This window comes from Rhinatrema bivittatum, chromosome 1 (genome assembly GCF_901001135.1).
Source record: "Rhinatrema bivittatum chromosome 1, aRhiBiv1.1, whole genome shotgun sequence".
NCBI lineage: Eukaryota > Metazoa > Chordata > Amphibia > Gymnophiona > Rhinatrematidae > Rhinatrema > Rhinatrema bivittatum.
Window position 1 is genome coordinate 291536010 of NC_042615.1, and position 19708 is coordinate 291555717.

General features: G+C 43.3%; 1 protein-coding gene across 1 annotated transcript in view; it reads left to right on the top strand.

Moving 5' to 3' along the window:
* Nucleotides 1-19708, top strand: part of ANK2 (ankyrin 2) — a 573506-nt gene that overhangs the window by 382472 nt on the left and 171326 nt on the right. The window contains 2 exon segments of the mRNA XM_029608082.1: nucleotides 4169-4272; nucleotides 9340-9375. Coding sequence (XP_029463942.1) covers nucleotides 4169-4272; nucleotides 9340-9375 — 140 coding nt within the window.

Consider the following 19708-nt stretch of genomic DNA (forward strand, 5'->3'; position numbering starts at 1 on the left):
CATCAAACAATTAAAAACTCTTATGAATTATTAAAAATTCTCCAAACACTAATAAAATATTTCAAAACAGCAGACACATCACATACTACCCAATAATTAAAATGGCAGTCAATCAAGAAAAATGAACTTAAAAAGCCACCTTTACTTACCCTCTCCAGCAGCTCTCCTACTCCTTTAACTTACAGGCCAGAAGCACTCACCAGAAGTAGCAGTAGCTGCTGAAACTGTCCTCACGGTCCTCTTCCTTAGGGACCACAACCAGTCTTTGTCTCTTACACACACAAACACACACACACACACACACACTGACAATTTCTGTCTCTCTCACACAATCATCTCCCTGACCAGTCTCTCTCTCTCTCTCTCTCACACATACTCACACACACACCAGTCACCTCCCTAATCAGTCTCTCAATCAAACAATGTGCTCTCTCTCTCTTACATAAATACAGGCTTTCAATCACACACATGTTCTTTCTATCTCACTTACAGCAAGCTCTCAATCACACACATGCTTTCTCTCACATACAGGCTCTCAATCACACACATTCTCACTATGGGGTAGATTTTCAGAGCCCTGCTCGCCTAAATCCGCCCAAAACCGGGCGGATTTAGGCGAGCAGGGCCCTGCGCGCCGGGAAGCCTATTTTACATAGGCCTCCCGGCGCGCGCAGAGCCCCGGGACTCACGTAAGTCCCGGGGTTCTCGGAGGGGGGCGTGTCGGGGGCGTGTCGGGGGGCGGGCCCGGTCGTCGCGGCGTTCCGGGGGCGTGTCGGCAGCGTTTTGGGGGCGGGTACGGGGCATGGCTACGGCCCGGGGGCGTGGCCGCACCCTCCGTACCCGCCCCCAGGTCGCGGCCCGGCGCGCAGCAGGCCCGCTGGCGCGCGGGGATTTACGTCTCCCTCCGGGAGGCGTAAATCCCCCGACAAAGGTAAGGGGGGGTGTAGACAGGGCCGGGTGGGTGGGTTAGGTAGGGGAAGGGAGGGGAAGGTGAGGGGAGGGCAAAGGAAAGTTCCCTCCGAGGCCGCTCCGATTTCGGAGCGGCCTTGGAGGGAACGGGGGGAGGCAGCGCGGCTCGGCGCGCGCAGGCTATACAAAATCGATAGCCTTGCGCGCGCCGATCCAGGATTTTAGTGGATACGCGCGGCTCCGCGCGTATCTACTAAAATCCAGCGTACTTTTGCTTGAGTCTGATACGCAAGCAAAAGTAGGCTGATCGCGCTTCTTTTAAAATCTACCCCTATCTCAATTACACACGGACTTTCAATTACATATATGTGCTTTCTATCTCACTTACACACAAGCTCTCAAACACACACATGCTTTCTTTCACATGTAGGCTCTCAGTCACATACATGCTCTCTCTCTCTCTCTCACTTGTACAATGATTGGCTGACCAGCTATTTCTCACTCCCACTCCCTCCCTCCCCCAGAGCACAAATGATAGCTACAGCAGCCTCCTCCAACCCCTACGGCCCTCCAGTTGACCATGGAGGCTAATGCTGCTGTCTCCCTTGCTGATCACCAGCTGCTTCTGATTTTGCTCCAGGCCTGTGCTGCTGCTTGAGGGCCAATGCTGCTGCTACTGCCACTACTTTTCAATGCAGCATGACCTTTTTTTCCCACACCCCCAGCTGCATATCACTTCCTCTTCCGGGCTGTGGGGGTGGAAAGAAGAAAAGGCCATACTGCAGTTGCTGGCTTCAATGAACACTGCTGCCATACCCATCCTACCCGGTTTGAAGATTCTGATAGCCCAGGCAGCAACGACAGCAATGGAAGAATGTCTGCCTCTCACTCACTGGAAGAAGGGGAGAGAAGAGCAATGAGAGATGAGGTAGCACAAGACACACTTGCCAGTGCATGGTGACACACTGGTGTGTCATGACACACCTTGAGAATCACTGATCTAGTGACACCGCTGGTTATGGGATACCTGGGTTGGAACCAGCAGACTACAACTCCCCAGAAACCAACCAGTTTGATGCCAGCAGGTTGATAGTGCCAGATTCTGTCCAGTGAGCCAGGGGGACTTAAGCAGCTGGATATTTGGACAACAGTCTTACTGGTTTGGAGATAAGGCATGGGAGGAGAAGTGTCAGGGACTGAGTATTGTATTAAGTATGGGAATTCAAGGATAATAGAAAGCCAACAAAAAAATATATATATATCTGACTTGGATAATGATTGATATCCAAGAACCAGTCAAGTTTCTACATCTGAGAACTGAGATATATCCTTGGCAGTGCTGAGATTTGTTACTCGGCAGAATGGATGGGCCAACTGGTCTTAAACCATTATCTTGATATCTTCTACTATATTGGTTTGTCTACATTCCCTGTCTCTTATTCTTTCCTTAGTGACAACATCTAATTTTTAATTCTTAAAATATATTTTCTAATTATAATTGGATAACTGTGCATGTGCTATTTGCATGTGTACACTGAGACAATAACTTTCAAACCATCGCAGAGGTGCACATGTGCTCGTATTTGGTGAGCTGAGCCAGGGACGCGGGTATTGTGTAACTTGCACACATGTTATAAAATAGCCTGGTTGCATGTGCACGTGTGCCCAATTTTAATTGGGCACACGAAAGTGTGCGCAAATGCTTCTACCACATAAATCTGGGAATTTTAAAAGGGGCACGTGCCGACGCCATTTCCAGTTTTGCCAGTTTGTCCCCAGTTCACCCTCCAACCCTCCCTAGTTTAATAGCCTTCACTCTCCCGTTATCCGTGACCTATAAAACCCCGCAGATCTGCTTATTTATCTTTATTAGGAATGTGCCGAGGGACTGCATACATTACATTCGGTATTTGTATTCGTGGGGGAGCAGATACGTTGCATTCGGCAAGGGGGGGCCCCCGATCCGTTCATGCGTTCCATTCTTATTTGTTTCCCAACTAAAATTTAATTAACTACAACCCCCACCCTGCTGATCCCCCCAAAACTTGCCAAAACCCCCTGGTGGACCAGCAGCCATCTACTGCACTCACGCCGTCGGCTGCTGGTATTCAAAATGGCGCCGATAGCCTTTGCCCTTACTATGTCACAGGGGCTACCGGTGCCATTGGTCGGCCCCTGTCACATGGTAGGAGCACAAGATGGCGCCGGCCGTCCATTGCTCCATTGCATAATTAATGCACGCATTGGGCTTTTAAAATTCGTCTTTAAGGCCTGAAATTTAACCTCCTCCTGGGAATAGATTTCAAACATAACATGCTCACAGGCCCGGCGCACTAACTTAGAAAACTGGGAGAAAGTCCTGTCCTTGGAGCTACTTCTGATCCTCCCCCTGTCCTCTCACAAAGATCAAGGAACCTTGCTATCCCAATCTTCCCCCACCCCCTTTGACAAAAAAGTAGTAAGAGTCACAGCACCTCACTCATCTCCCCCACCCAACACAGAGTGCCCAGAGCATAGGAGCGTGAGAGCTCAGCCAGCCTCATTTTGGAAGTTGGCAGCAGCAGGACAGGGAGACCCCTTGATATTTGGAGGGGAGGGTCAGATGAGTGGGGGCAGGGGGAACATCAGGGCACTTTGTTTTAGGGGGACATGTGGGACATTGTAGCACTGTTTCACTTTCTACTTTCATGTCGGGTGAGGAAGACAGAGCACTGCAGCCTTTACTACTTGGTGTTGAGGAAGATGAGGTCATCGAGGCACTATAGCACTTACTATTTTTGTGTCGGAGGAGTTGGGGCAGGAGAGAGGAATGAAATCTCCTGTGCCTTCAGGCGCCTTTTCTTTGAGCTGGTTAGCAGAGATTTCAGAATGCAGCTTATGTGCACATTAATGGCAGCATTGGAATTCTAAACTATTTCGTGCATCATTCATCAAGAGCAGTTGTGCCGTGTACATGAAACTTTTGGCATGAGTTTTAATGTATAGGCCCCATTAAATGACGTCTTGCAACCACTGAACATTCCAGTGTGCACCAGACTCTAATTCCTAGCCAGCCAATTTAATATAGTCTTAGGTTATATCCGTGCTTTGTGTCACAAAGTAAAGTTTGCATGTAAACAATCAGTTTGTTAGTCTCTGGTATTAATCATTTCAACTTACTTTAATTGCAGTCTTACTCTCAATTTGCTGGCAAAAAGAAATGTGCTAGTCAGATGTGGTTTTTAATTTTTTTTTTTTTATAATTTCTTCTTTCTTTTAGGTAGCATTTCTGTCCAGGGAGTCAGAGAAGAATTCATATCGCCTCAGCTGGGGCACAGAGAATTTGGACAATGTAGCTCTGTCTTCTAGCCCCATTCATTCTGGGTGAGTATATCAATTCAAGCTTCAGAAATAGGTTGATTATAACGCAAGGTTCAGGTGTCATCATTTTCCTATGCCCAAATTAGATGCAGATTTTAGTAGACAACATCTTTGGTGACCAAGGTACATAACACATGAATCCAGCAGGCCCTTGTTATCTGCAGAGTATCTATGGGGGAAAAAAAAACACTGAATATTTTGGGACTTCAGAATAGAAGGGCATAGTACTTTTTTTTAGATGTATAGTTATTAACAATAACCAAGAACTGTAATAACAAAGAAAATGGCAGCAGGAAAGGAGCTAGAAGCTCAGCTAACCTCCCATTCCTGCTGCAGTACCATGAAAGCTATCTGACCTCAGGCTTTATCCTCATGTCCTGTCTTTAGAAATATAGAACAGAGCTGAATTCACAGGCTCTTTGCAATTGTGTTTCAAATCTGCAAAAGGAAGACATTTTTCTCAACATGCACTAAAATACTCAAATGTCACAGAATAGGAGATTGGCTGGTGTTCTGAGATAATGTCTGTTATCTAGCTAATTACAATAACTTACACGATGGCCAATCTATGAAGAGCGCGTGGACCAAAATTGCAAAGTCGTTCTCAGAGACATATGGAGGACAGAGTTCAAAGGCATTTCCAAGGTAGATCACCATAGCTGAAAACCGTCCCTCCACCACCACCCCTCGTCCACAGCGTCAAGGCGTATAGGCTTTTAGCTGGACTAAACAGAGGCGTTCCTGGGGCAGAGGGAGGGGTTTATGTTAAGGAAGTCAAAACAGCAATGCGAACCCTTGATTTTCAAACATAGGTGCTCTGTTTGTTTCACCTCCGATCGGCTGCCTAAAGAAATAGCAGGTACAAAATTATGCGAGCAGTTTTCAATGGGAGGCTACTCAAGGTTGTTTGCCTTTGAACATTAGCTACATAGTGTGCATATGCCTTGAAGCAACGTGGACTATTAAAAATTGTCTCCGTGATTGCCTTTCATTAAGTTGTTTCCATGCTGCCTCTGCCTTCTGCCCATTCCAGATTAACTTCCCATAGTTTCCCCGGGCACTCTTTTGGATTCTTGTTTCATTTTTGTCATAATCTTAGTAAAGCATGTCTCCTTGACCCTGTTCTGATATTAACCACTTGCCTAACAAAGATATAATAAACTTACTTTTTTGATCAGTCCTTTACCGGTTTGTTGATGGAGCTATCTGTGGAGCGATCTACCGAGCATTGCCACCGTGTTGGTGCAGAATTATGTTAGAAGAATAGTACAGTTCACTGAAAACAAACCCAGGCACTGTACTAAGGGGCTGCAATGTGCCAAGGTGTTAAAGTCCATTTCTGTTCAAGAAGAGCTCACAGATGGCAGAGCAGAAGTGTAAAAGATCCAGGCATGAAACAAACTATCTAGAGTAAGGGTGCTATCAGAGGTGGCTCTTGACATTTCTGGAATATGAGCACCACTTATCCCTGTATGGGTCCCCAGGAAATATTCTAACAGGTTTTCTGCTATAGAAGCTTTGTGTGCTGCAGCTCAACATGGAAGAATTTGGGGGGTGGATGGATGGAAAGAGACATTCTGCAATGGATTATGTTGCTCCTGCTTATCCATTCTGAGATACCTATGTATTTGTTTTCCCAATGATTAGATCTTTAGAGATCTGTGGTATAAATTCTTGTTCACACAAGTGTGAATATACAGTACCAAGGGTAAATTACAAATATATATATCTGTACAGCATTAAATGTGCCTAAATGTGCACTATGGAAATGTTAAGCAGTATTAAGCACTTTAACTTGTGTAAGGTAAGAGGGAAAGATGAGGAAGAGTCAGGGTTTTTAGATTTAAAAGCAATTTCAAAGAGGTGGGTCTCTAAGTGGGGCTTGAATTCAGTCACAGCTGGGGCAAGACACGCCAAGTTAGGAAGGCCTTTCCAGATATACAGTGCTGCAAGACAGAAAGCATGGAATCTGAAATTAGCATCGAAGGAGAAGGGCACAGATAAGAGAAGCTTGCCCTACAAATAGAGGTCATGAGGAGAGATATAAGGGGAGAAGAAAGAGTGCTATCAAGGAGCTGCAGAGTGAATGCATTTATGGTTGAGAAGAACTAGTTTGAGCTGAATGTGGAATCTAATATGGAGTGAATGTAGAATTGTGAGAAGAAGAGTAACATGGTCATAATGACAATGGAAAACGATATGTTACACAGTTGAATTTCAAGTATATAGTAGTGGAGAAATGCACTTCAGTGGCCGACCTGTGAGAAGGATGTTGCAGTAGTCCAAGTGGGATGAGATGAGAGAGCAGATAAGTGTTTTGCTTTTTATTTTTTCAGCAAGGAAAGATTTTGATGATACAAAAGGAAATGACATGTTTTAGCCATGTTTTGGATGTGCAAAAAGAAGGTGAGAGAGGAATTTGACGACCCCAAGATTGTGAGCCAAGGGGGTAGAATAATGTTATCTACTGAGATGGAAAAATGTGAAAGGAAGGAAGTGAGTTTGGGGGAAATATGTATATAAGTCAGTCTTATTTATATGAATTCTAAGGTGGTGATGGGACATCCAGGCAGCTTTGTCAGATAAGCTCAGATCTGAGACTAGGTGAGTGTTTGAGTGCAGAGAATTCTAAAGAATCATTGGCATAAAAATTGTTTTGAAAACCATGGGAGAGATCAGAGCACCAAAGAAAGAAGAGAACAGGGCCCAGAGCAGATCCTTGGGGCATACTGAGCAATAATAGGATAGCAAGTGGTGGAAGAGGATCCACCAACAAGATATACTAAAGGTGCGATGGGAGAGATAAGAGGAGAACCAAGAGAGATCAGAGTTCCAAGATCAAGTAAGGACAGTGTGTCAAGGAGAAGACTATGATTAACAATGTCAAAAGCAGCAAGTAGGTCAAGGAGGATTAGGATTGCATGCCATAAAGAGGTCACTAGCAAGTTCATCAAGGGCAATCTGTGTGGAATGGAGAGGATGGAAGCCATGTTGGAGTAGCTTGAAATGGTTTGGGATTCAAAGTGGATGTAGATAGTGCAGTGAAGTAGTTTGGGTGTAAATGACAGGAAAGAGATTGAATGATGATTAGCAGAGCAGATAGGGTCCAGCAGGGCCAGTGCTTCTATTAGGCAAACTAGGTGTTTGCCTAGAGCACCAAAGTTTAAGGGATAGCAAAATCCTGCCAGCATGAGACCAAGAGGGGTGCTGTGCCAGAGCTAATACTGCCAAAAAAGGGAGCACTGCCCTGGAACCACTGCCGCCATTAGTAGGGAGTGCTGTGCTGGGCTAAAATAGGGAAAGTAGGGGCGGTGATGCAGGACCAAAGGTTTGCCTAGGGCATCAAATCCTTTTGCACCGGCCATGGGGTCCAGTGAAGGTTTTTTGAGGAGTGGAGTGATCACAGAATGTATGAAGACAGCAGCAACATTTGTAGTAGAAACTTATAGATTGAAGATATGACAAATAGAATGGATGACTGAAGGTGAGGTAGAGTTGAGTTTTTTGGTGTGAATGAGGTTAGACAAAGAAGTGGTGAGTTTGGAGTAGGAGAAAAAATGACTATTTTCCTTCTCTGTGACTTTAGCAATAGAAGGTAGCAGAGAAGGTGGAATAGGTGGAGGGGGTTTGATGGAAAACTCAAGATAAATCTTGAGAGCCTTGCCATAAAAGAAGTCGGCTCTAACTGGGCAGAGTGTGAAGTAGTTGTATATGGAAATTTGAGAGGGAAGCAAGTATGGTGAAGAAACAACAAGGATTGGAGAGAAAGGTGTAAGATAGACATAGTTTACATGCTTAGTGAGCACAGTAGCAGAGTGGAAGGAGGCAAGCATGAATTTGAAGTGTAAGAAGTTGGCATATAAATGGGTCTTCAACTAGCAGTGCTTTGCAGAGTAAGTACAGGAAATAGATTTCGGAGGTGAACCAAGGTTGGGGCTTGATACACCTTACAGAATGGAGGAAAGGAGGGGCCAAAGCACCTAAAGCAGATGAGGTTATGGTGCTGCAAGAAGAAACTGACTTGTTAACAGGCTGATAACATAGCAGAGAAGAAGAAAGATGAGTCCAAAATAGAAAGGGTGCAAGGGTCAATAGCCTGGAGATTATTAAGGTAGAAGTAGTGACAGAGTGGGACTATGGAGGAGAAAGATTAAAAATTAATGTTATCAGAGAAGGAAAGAACAAAGGTGGAAAAAGCTAGAGAGTATTTGGAAGCAAGGACTAGATCAAGGCAGTGGCCATACTGGTAGCCTTGAGCAGTCAAGTATAGTTGGGGGTCAAATGAGGCACTTAAAACAAGGAGCTTTATGCAAAGCTGTCAGACAAGTCATCACCATGGAGGTTAAAATCCCCAAGAATAAAGGAAGGTGAAGATATGTTAAGAAGGAAGGAAAGCCAGGAGTCTGTTGGTGAAGAGAGAGGAAGGGTACTTATTATGGGGATGATCAATGACAACTACAGAAGGGATTGGGGGTGAATAGGCAGATAGTATGAACCTCAAAGTACACCAAGGAATAGACTTGAGGAGGTAGGAGGAGCTGAAACTTTCAGGAAGGGAGAGTAACAGAACAATCACCACCACAGCCAATAGAGCAAGGAGTATGAAAAAAATAGTCTCCATGAGATAGAGCATGAAATGAGGCAGAGACTATAGGTGAAAGCCAGGACATGGCCAGAACAAGAAGATGGAGACAACAAACAATAAAGAGGTCATGGATGTAGGTGAGTTTATTAGAAATTGAGCAAGCATTCCATAGAGAATGTGAGTATTAAGAAAACGAGGAAGTAGAGGAATATGGAGATGACTAGCATATATATATAAAATGTTGCTTTCAAAGGTCAGGATTTAGGTTTACATCTCCAGTTGTGGACCATAGAAGGCTTTGCATGCACATAGCTACTTCTTTAGCCCACTGCAGTGATAACAGTTATCCTTCACACACCAGTGTTTCTCTTTGCATCAGGCCTCTAGAATTGTACTTGCAAGTGAAATTACTTTCTGTTTTCTTTTTTCCTCTTGTTTCACTCTATCTGTTCTCTGTTTATGCTAAAATATCTATTCTGTTGCAGCCACTCCTCTCCATATCTTGATCGTGACAGCAGCAGGTGAACAGCATAATTTCTTCTCTGTGTTGCATCCTTGTTTTTCCTCTTATTCTTTATTTCACTTTGGATGTTTTAGTGGGTTTCTATTTAGTGGAAAACAAGAGGAAAAGATACATATATTCACCATGTAAATAAGGGCTCTATGGAGCCCTGCTAGAGTTGGCTATTTTACAACTTTAATAGTGCCTCTTCGTGAAGTCACTATTAACTGGCCTGGAAGCTTTATTGGAAGATTCCCAAAAACAGCCCTTCCTGCCACTTGCGTTTAAGCAGCATTCACAGAGGCTGTATTTGGAGAGCATTCAAAGTCGTCTCACCAGGGCGTTATTTTCAAAAGTGAGCAAAACACAGTGAAGCACTCGGTTGATTATCGGCTTTTTTTTTTTTTTTTTTAAATCTCCGACAACTTGCACATTTATTTCTGATACACAATTGCTTAATTGAATCAGGCGCACACATGAAAGAAATTGCACACTTAGCAGATGTGATGTATGCAAATAGACAAGAGAAATGCAAAATGTTGCCAGCTGCCTGAACTTTGCTTTGCTCCTTTTTGAAAACAGCGCCCTAACCATACGTTTGCAGTCTCATGCATGTTAAGTGTTCTCACATTTGGTGTCCTTAAATCACCAAGCACCAAATTACCTCTTTTATTGTCAATTTCAGAGTTGACTTGCACAGGGAAATGCTTACAACATTCATATTGCATGCAGACTTAATCAGGAGGTAGTGGATTTAACTAGAAACAGAAGCCTTACAGTTTGGTGCAGAATATAGAAATGGGGCTGCTGAGAAAGGTACTTCATGTTCGATCAGCTCACACATGCTGGTGCTGAAATCCTGTTTCTGGTACCAATCTCAGATAACCTGCCAGGGACAGACTCTGATGATATAATAAGAGAAAGATTATGTAAGGGCTGGCTTCTTCCACTGTGGACTTTGCATTTTGTTTATTAAAGACTAGCTGTTCCTTCAGCAACATGTAAAATGCGTTCTTGCTCCTTTTCATTAGATAATTTGCTGAAAGGGTAGAGAAGAGACAGATGCCCGTTGACCGCAGGATTACTATAGTGTAACATGGGCGTAATGGCGGCACGTCTGCCTTGGTTCCCTCCGAGAGTAATGACTCTGTAGTGCGATATGTCACAGCGTACTGTGCAGCACAGCACATTCATTTAACATGTGCTCTGCTGTATGTTGATTCCCTTTCTTTTTCACTTGTAAAGAGCAAAGGACCATTTCCAACTTGCTCTGGGCAACCACCAGTTGGGTACTGCGAGATCTGGAACCTCAGTCTTTCCCCCCACCATTCAGAGGCTTCCTTATGTACCAGCCAGGGGCGGATTGCAGGAAAATATCAGCTCGGGGGAATTTTTTAAAAAACTGGCCCATGGGGTGACTGACGCACTCATGTACTTTCCCTGCAGCACACATGTCAACAGATCCCAAAAGCATGCCAAGTTAACCTTGGCATGCTTTTGAGAAATTGTGTGTCTGTATCTCTATCAGAGAGAAAGATATCCATACATTCACACACTCTCTCAGACAAAGTGTGTATGGTATGGATCTCTCTCTCAGGCTCTCTGACACAGACACACAAACACGATCTCTGACATGCTACTGTTCTGCTGCTGCTTGTGTACTCACACAGTGATTGCCCCCACTCCAGCACTTGCTTGTTGCCAGCCCTTTCCCATTCTGCAGCAACCCCCAGGGGCAGATTGGCCTATCAGAGGATCGGGCATCCCCCGGTGGGCCGGTCGCGCTAGTCACATTGTCTGCCGAGTGCGGCCGTGACAGAGCCGCGCTCGGCAGACCATGTGGCATCTCCTGGGCCGGCCTGGGCGGCGAATACCCGGGCCAGTCTTCATCGGGAATCCGCCGCTGACAACCCCCCTCCCTTTCCCAATCCCATTCTCTAGGAGACTTGCTGGTTCCAGGGCCAGCTGCTTCTCTCAGAGCTCAGTGCGGTCACCTCAGGCAGAAGGCTTCCTAACACTTCATAGGCACCTTCTCCTGACTCACCCCTTCCTTCCTCTGCCTGTAGCTTGCCTCCACTTCTCCGCAACCCTCCCACCACTCTAGTGCATTCCCAGTGACTGCAGGATACACAGTCTGCTGCTTTTATGGTTCCATAGGCTATGTTCTGCCTTCCGACTCCAGGGGAGGGTGGGGCAGAAGTGATCCATACTGATCCCTGGGATTATAAAAAGTGAAAATTAAGCCTTGGCCCAAGACTGGGGAGAGCCACTAACCCAGAGTAGCACAGTTCCAGGTGGAATCCTGCTTTTCCTTATGGATTCAGGGCTGGTGCAAGGGTATTAGGTGTCATAGGTGAGCCTTACAGCCTTGCATATACTCCTGTGCATTTATAGTTACAGATTTTACATGAAAGAACATTCGGTGTTCTAAGGTAAAAAATTTCACTTACAACATGTATATTATTTATATGCACTGCTATGGTACCAATCAGAAAACTTTGCAAAAAAGACACCTGCAGTCATATGGTATTAGGACTATTGTAAAGCATGTCAGCCCTCAGAAAGCTTTAAGTAAACTGAATTACAATATAGTAAATCTCCCATACGAAAACAACACTAACTGCTAGCACTCAAACAGTAAGAACCCTACCAATGAAAAGGCAGTACTTCAAATATTACACCAGGCTCTAAAACACCAAATCACCTGATATTAGGAAAACAGAACAAGCCAAGCTGTTATAGATCCCTACACAGAAATAACATGCTAGCAGAATACCTCATCTGAATCATAGGTGCAGAACACAGACCCTCACCAAATACAGAATACAGAGACAATAAATTATAACTAGAAACATGCAGAAAAAACTGAATTTGAAACCGTAACAAGACAGACTCGGTATGCAGGGCAACAATGGAAAAAATAGAAACATCACCATTCCTCATTAAACATCAAACAATAAAGTCAAGATATATAAACCATTAATCAGAATAGTAAAACCATACCCATAAAAAGAATAAATATTTTAAAGCAACTGATGAATAGAACATCCAATGATTAAAAACATACAATATTGTTTTTTTAAATTTTCCAAACAACAATAAAATATTTCAAAACAGCAGACACATCAAAAAACACCAAATAATTAAAACTAAGGCTAAAAAATTATACCTTTTCTCCATACCTGGGAACTTTAGACTCCAGTCACCCTGAGATTGTCATGGATTAGTCAGGGATAGGAGATATGTACAAACTTTCTCCTCTCTTTCATATACTTTATACTCACACTCTTAACGTACATGTTCATTCTTACACAAACTCCCTTATATTCTCTCTCACACGCATGCTGACTGGCTTACAAACTCTGACTCATACATATGTTCACTGACTTGCTCTTGCTCATACACATGCTCACTGGTTTAATAATCCTTTTGCTCACATACATGCTTATTGGCTTACTCATTCCTTCTCACACACACACATGCTCACTGGCTCACTCACTCTCATTCACACACATGCTCATTGGCTCACTCACTCTCACTTACACATATACTCTGGAAAGCACAGCAAACCTGACTCCATTATGGAGTGCAACAATGGAAAAACAGAAACATCATTCCTCATAAAACAGCAAGCAATAAAGCAAAGAGCTATAAAACATCATTCATATTAAAAAAACTTTGTTAATAAAAAGAATAAATGTCAAGCAGGCAACAGCCAATGAACATGCAACAATTAAAATGACTCATATATTTTTTCTAATATTTCCCAAACAGCAGACACATCCCAAAATTAAAAATGATAGCATTAAAAATCTCCTGCTCTCCATATCTGGGATTCTTTTGATTTCCAGTCACCCACAGATTGTTGTAGATTGGGGGACAGGAGCCTCACAACCTTTAACCTCTCTTCCTCTCTCATACATACACACACACACACATACGCACATGCTGTTACACACACAGGCTCTCTTGCTCTCACACACACATGCAGGCTCCCTCTCTCTCTCACACATACACATGCAGTCTATCTCTCACACACACATACACCTTTCAGGCCTCCCCCTTTTTTCTGGGTCTTTGCCGGTTTTGAATCGCAGAGCTGCTCCTCACTACCCGAAGGGAGGTGGAAGGAGACCACACTGCGTCTGCTTTGTTGGTGGGGAGGGTCGCACGGCCTTGCAAGCCTCACTTCAGGCTGCAGCAGGATGGGCTCTCCCGCAGCCCACAGGCCTCAATTCCACCACGGCAGGATGTGCTCTGCCATGGCCTGCAGCTCCTCTTCAGCAGCCCCGAAGATATCTCTTCAAGCCACAGTAGAATGAGCTCTGCCGTGGCTCTGCAGGCCTCAATTCTGGCCGTGGCAGGATGGGCTGTGCTGCAGCCCACAGGACCTCTTCATCGGCCCTGCAGACCTCTCTTCAGGCCACAGCCCACAGGCCCCATTTCCAGTGCGGTTTGATTGGCTCTGCCGCGATGTTGTAGACCTCTCTTCAGGCCGCAGTAGCCCATCTCATTTTCTTTGGCGGGAAGCTTAAAAAAAAGCAAACTTGATGGAAGTGACCAGTCCACCGGGGAAAGCCCGATCCCCCGATAGGCCAGTCCGCCCCTATCCAGCACATTGACGTTCAAACCTAAGCCAAAATAGGGCACCACTGGCATGACACTGGTTGGCCCGTACAAAGAAGTTTTATAGTATTTTACATGAAATACTCTCAAAAAGAATGACCAGTACACGACAGACACCCACTGAACTTCAGAGGTAGAGGAAAATAGTTTTGAAAATGGGTGTATGTTGTATATATACATAAGCAAAGCCCAAAAAAAGAGAAATGCATAGGCACTTAAGAAACCTAAACATTTTTTTACACATCTGCCCAATCTCAGAGTCACATCTAACTAGAGGGCTGGCAACAATGGGCCTTTTAACAGAAATCTGGGCTTTGAGTGGGATTTTCTCCTTTTGGTTCAGTATTTGTGGTAAGAGGAAGCCCAGGTACAAGTTTCATTTCATATATTTGTTTTTGCTTCTTTGATGTCTTGCTTACCACTATTATTACCACATTGCCCAGACTAACCTTGACAGACATCTCTAGTCCTTGATTCCTTGAATCCTGTTATGTAGCAGTGATCTTAGCAGCTGAAATCTCTACTAGTAGACGCTATTTTACCATTGAGTGTAAATCAGGAGATCTTCAGCGTTTCATTCAAATATTTTTTTGCCGTTGCACATCTCTTTGTGTAAAAGGATTCATGAACTGGATAAACACCCTGTGCTAACTCATAAATTTCCTCTAAATGATAGATTTTTCTAAGCTAACAGGAAGATGTGTGACCATTTCATGATGCCTAGATTCCTCCTTCTTTGGTACAGAAATTGACACGCGGGTATGACATTTGTTATGTAAATGTCTGTGTAATAAGTAAATCATTTTAAACATTTGAGACATTTTAACTCTATAGGAGACTAAGCATGAAATAGTCAGCTGTGACCACAGTCAGTAACCAATGGCAGGAAGCGTTTGTAAATGCTGAATGACAGAGTAAGCTTTGGCCTCCCTGATATTTAAACTGAACTGAACTGGCCTGTTTCCCTCTAGGAAAGAAAAATAAAAAGGGGACTGTAAGTGTTAAGGGTGTCAAAGGCACATGGAAATTGTGAGCTGGGGGTCACAGGGTACTCTACTATGTGTGGCACAAATTTTGAATGAAATTGGATGAACAGTTAAAAAATTATTAGGGTAGTACAGACATGCACCCTGATGTCAACTTCTATATAGGAAATTAGACTAAAAGAGGAAGGCATCAGATCAAATAGGAAACACCAGGAATCCAATACCAGGGTCATAGTTCCACAGAAAACACCATGGTACTTTCTGTGAATGTCCTAAATACATGTTGCCAGAAGAATCTGAAAGAGGCCTTAAGTCAGTGAAGCTCTAAAGGTTTCCTCTTGTTTTGTGCTAATTGTAAATATATTCCCTGTGCAGAGCACTAAGACACCTATTTTCAGCTGAATTTAAGTGCCTAAGTTTTCAACTGAAAATCCACATAAATTTAGAAGCCTAAAAGTTAGGACCTAAATTTAGGCCTGCTATTTATTTTCTTAGATTTAGGATCCTAAATTCGGTGCCTGGTTTTGGAAATCAGTGCTAAGCACCTAACTTTGTTTTCCCGCCCTAACTCCACCCCTGTAGCCACCCACTTTTTAGGCTCCTAAATTTAGGAGCCTAATGAAAATAGAAGCACATCTCTGAAGCTTTCATAAAGGGGCAGGGTGTGGGCGTTTCATAGACATGTGCAAGTTATAAAATAGCAGTGTCCCTGGGTGAGGGCCATCAAATGTGCACACATGCGCCCATGTGCCAGTCTGAACATTACTGCCAAAGAGCACAGTTTTCATATTTATTTTGAAAGTAAGGTCTTCCAACGACAAAGAAACAGCCAAGACAAAATCAGAAGAAAGAAAAGATGAACTCAAGACACCGTCTTATAATAGAAATGTTATTTAACGAATTAAAAATAATTACGAAACCACAAACGGGTCCTTTAGAATGCAGCTATTTTATGCCTGCAAGATAACTATTCTGGTGTAGTAGTTTAGTAGAGACTGAGATTGTTTTTGAAGTGCGAGAGAGAGAGAAAGATGAGTCGCTCCCTGTAAACGAGAGGACTCTGCTTATCATTTCTTGTTTATTAGTCAAAGAGCAAAAAACGGACATGAAAGCAAAGTATATCTCCCAATGTACAACCTGGTGACTTTTCACGCCTCTCCCACACTTGGACTGCAAATAATCAGGAAGGTAGCTCTTGGTTCCCAGTATCCATTTCTATTACTAACATGGTTTTCTTAAAGGAATAGGGGGCATGGAGAAGCAGGCTTGTTTCTGGGCCTGATGCTTGGGGATTGATTTTCTAAGAGCCGCTGAGCTCTGAGGTTAACCAGCTAAAGTTATAGATGAATATCTGGTAACATTTAACCTGTTACTTCTAATTTGTGCAGCCACACATAGATGAATAAATGTAGCCAGTTAGTGCCAAATAATATCGCGCTAAGCTGCTAAATTTGGAAGCCATGCCCTGACTTGGCTGCCGCCTTGTTCGCCTAAATCTGTGCATGCAGCGATTTTGTGCAGACAGATTTTAACCAAATTGCAGGATGGGATTTTTAATCAGTTAGATGTATGCGGTTAAAAGCTGATTTGTAACCACATAAATCTTTGGAAAATCAACCCATCACTGTTTAATGCTGACCCTGAGGCATAAACATCACAAATGCATTTCAAACTCTGAAAAGAGTTTTGCAAAAAAACAAATGCTGCATGCAATCCAGGACTGCTCACCAAAACCCAGGCGCAAATTGTTGCAAATAAGTTGGAAACAACCAAGGGGAAATAATTTGGTTTCTCAAGGATATACCTTGCTATTAATGTTATCTATGGGTACGTCTTATAGGTCTGCCAACATTCTGAGAAAATCGCACATGACATTCTCTCTTGAACGTCTCTTGAGCATGAAATAAAAGGATGTGGGGAAAAAAATGTGCTTTCAGGAGGACAATTGATTTACCTCAGTCCTTAAAGAATGAGCTAATGGCTGCACTCCTCAGTATTTGCACAATAGATAGCGTGGCTAATTGTGGAGTCATCCCTGCATGTTTGAGAAGACCCATGTCCTTGGTCTGTCTGGTGTCCAGATGCACGCCATATCACTCTTTTTCCCCTCGTCTCCTCTGTGAACTGCACAATACAGAACACGATGATTTTCTCTTGAACAGCATGCTGATAAATTGGATTTACACTGAACTGGTATATAATATTATATGGAAAGTGGATTGAACGAGAAAAAATGGAAAAGATTAAGTTTTACATTAGTAAAACCACTGTAAAATCTGATCTGGTTGATTTCCTCCTGTCCTAACAGTACAGAATTTGCAGAGTGAGGGTAGGGAGAAAGTAGAAGAAAATATAAAATATTTGCGTGAGAGCTATAGTACTGTTGGGCTTTTAACTCCTCCTGATAATGCATTTGAAAAAAAGCTTTAAGTATTCCCTCAGACAACTGAAGGCAGTTCATCTTTCAGTTTTAAGCTGGTTTCAACGGATTCCCAACTCACGTATCAATAAATTTACATGTGGAATATATCATGCATATAGATAAATATATTTATCTAAAAAAAGCTCCCACTTGATTTTCCAGGATTATGGGGCAAAGCAACTCTGTCTCCTTCCCCACTATTATTCTTCAGTGACTGCTCTGACAAGGGAGATGTGGGAGCTAGCAATTTTATTTAAAAAACTCATAATTGTAGGGCTGGCTCAGTGGCAAGTGCTGTGCACTGCAATGCAGAGGAACTGATTTTTATTCTCAGGCCCAAGCCTGATGGAATGGAGCTTCATTCATCATTCTATGGCAGGGGATAGGCAACTCCGGTCCTGGAGTGACATAAACAGGTCAGGTTTTTAGGACATTCGGCCTTTACATGTGATATATTTGCATACAATGAAAGCAGTGCATGTAAATATACCTCATAGATATTCATTGTGGATATCCTAAAATCCCAGACTGGTTGCAGTACTCCAGGACCGGAGTTGCCTATGGCTGCTGTCTGGTGACACCTAGTGGCCAGACAGGGTCTTCATTAGCCTCCAGTTTCCGGAGGGAACTGCAGTTTGTGGTACCTGATCAAAGACTGCCACTTTCATGGCTGGGCCGATTTGAAAGGATGATATAAAAATAGGTAGTTGTGAATGAAGGCTCATGGCATTATAGCCCAAGAGAGAGATTTTGATTGAGCTGGAAGCCCAAAGAAACAGGAGGAAAGTGCCAGGCCCCCCCAAAAATCCTCAGAATTGCTTTCATAGCATGCAGGGTATAATCTTAGCAATCTCTTTCTCAACCTGTAAAATGTTTTCCTGATCATAGTATGCAAAGCCATGTATGCCATCCATCTGCTTTTCCTTCTTTTTCTCTCAAATTCATTTTCTCTTTTTCTTGTTGCTCGCTCTCAAAAGACCTTCTTTAATGTTCTCTCCTTGTCCCTTCATTGTTCTCTCTATGCCTTTCTCTTTCATTTTCCTGTCTTTCACCCTCATATTGCATGCATAAGCAGAAAATGAGTCACTTCATTCGGCCATGAAGGGCACCACGGTGTCAAAATTTCCTTCTTAGAAGTTAGTATACAAAAACGTTTCAAAAAAAAATGAATGCAATGTTAAAGACCATTCAAGTGAATATTGTATTTGGGATTGGAAACTGCAGTCCTGTCCTATGCATTGGGCACTTTTTATCTGTCTTGTCCCAGTTCATTGGTTGCTTGGTGGGAGTGTCACTGTTCTGTTTTGCTCTTTATCCCCTCTCCTCTTCTACTGTAGCAAGTTGCTAAACATCCAAATTTGGAAAAGGAAGAGAGGAGGGTTAGATTTCTTTCCAGGTTTTATAGCAGACCCTTGCTTTTCCCCAATCTTGTTTTCCTGAGGATTTGAGGATCTAGGCTGTAGGCACATAGGGGCCTGTGCAGTAACATTTTGTGTGCCTCCTAAAAATAGCAAGCTACCAAGGAAGGCCTTGCCATTCATGTTAAAGGGATTTGGAAAAGCTTTAGGGTGAGCATGCTAAAACGTGAATGGTCACGCATGCAAATGAAGGAGTATCATATGCAAATGAGGACTTCATGTTTACTTGGTGGTAGTTTTCAAAGGCACTTACAGGTGTAAAACGCACTTTTATGCACTTAAGTGGCTCTTTGAAAATAGCCCCGGTGGGTGTGCTCAGAATACAGTTTTGTGTATACTTTAACATGCATGGTAAATAGGAATTCTGGGTGGCAGAGTTGGGGGGAGGATAGGGATTTTTCAGGCATATTTTTGATTTTCAAAAGTGTGCATGTAAATCCACGTTCACGAGTTGCACCTACTCTCGAGCAGCTATAGCTTTCTGCATGGCTGCCAAGTGGGGCTCTGAGCGCACCCACATTTTCAGAGCGGATTTATGCACATAAATCCACTTTGCAAAATTCTGGCTAAAGTCTTCAGACTTTAGCCTTTGTGAGCTGTTTGAAAATCACCGTCCCCTTGGTCATCCTCCACTCACTAATTGAACAGTATGTTAATACCTGCCTCTGACTGGTGCTGACTTACTAACATGCGCGTTATTGAGAGGGCTCAGCTGTACTTCTTAATTGCGATATGCCACCTAAAGCAAGCATTGGAAAGACTGAGATAAAATAGAATAAATCAATAAAATTGCTGGCATAGGGCCTGAAAAATTAAGACCATGGACAGTAATGACACTGTACAACTGCATCCATAAGCCCTTCAGAATATATATGTGACCAAAATTCTTTTTGCTAAATC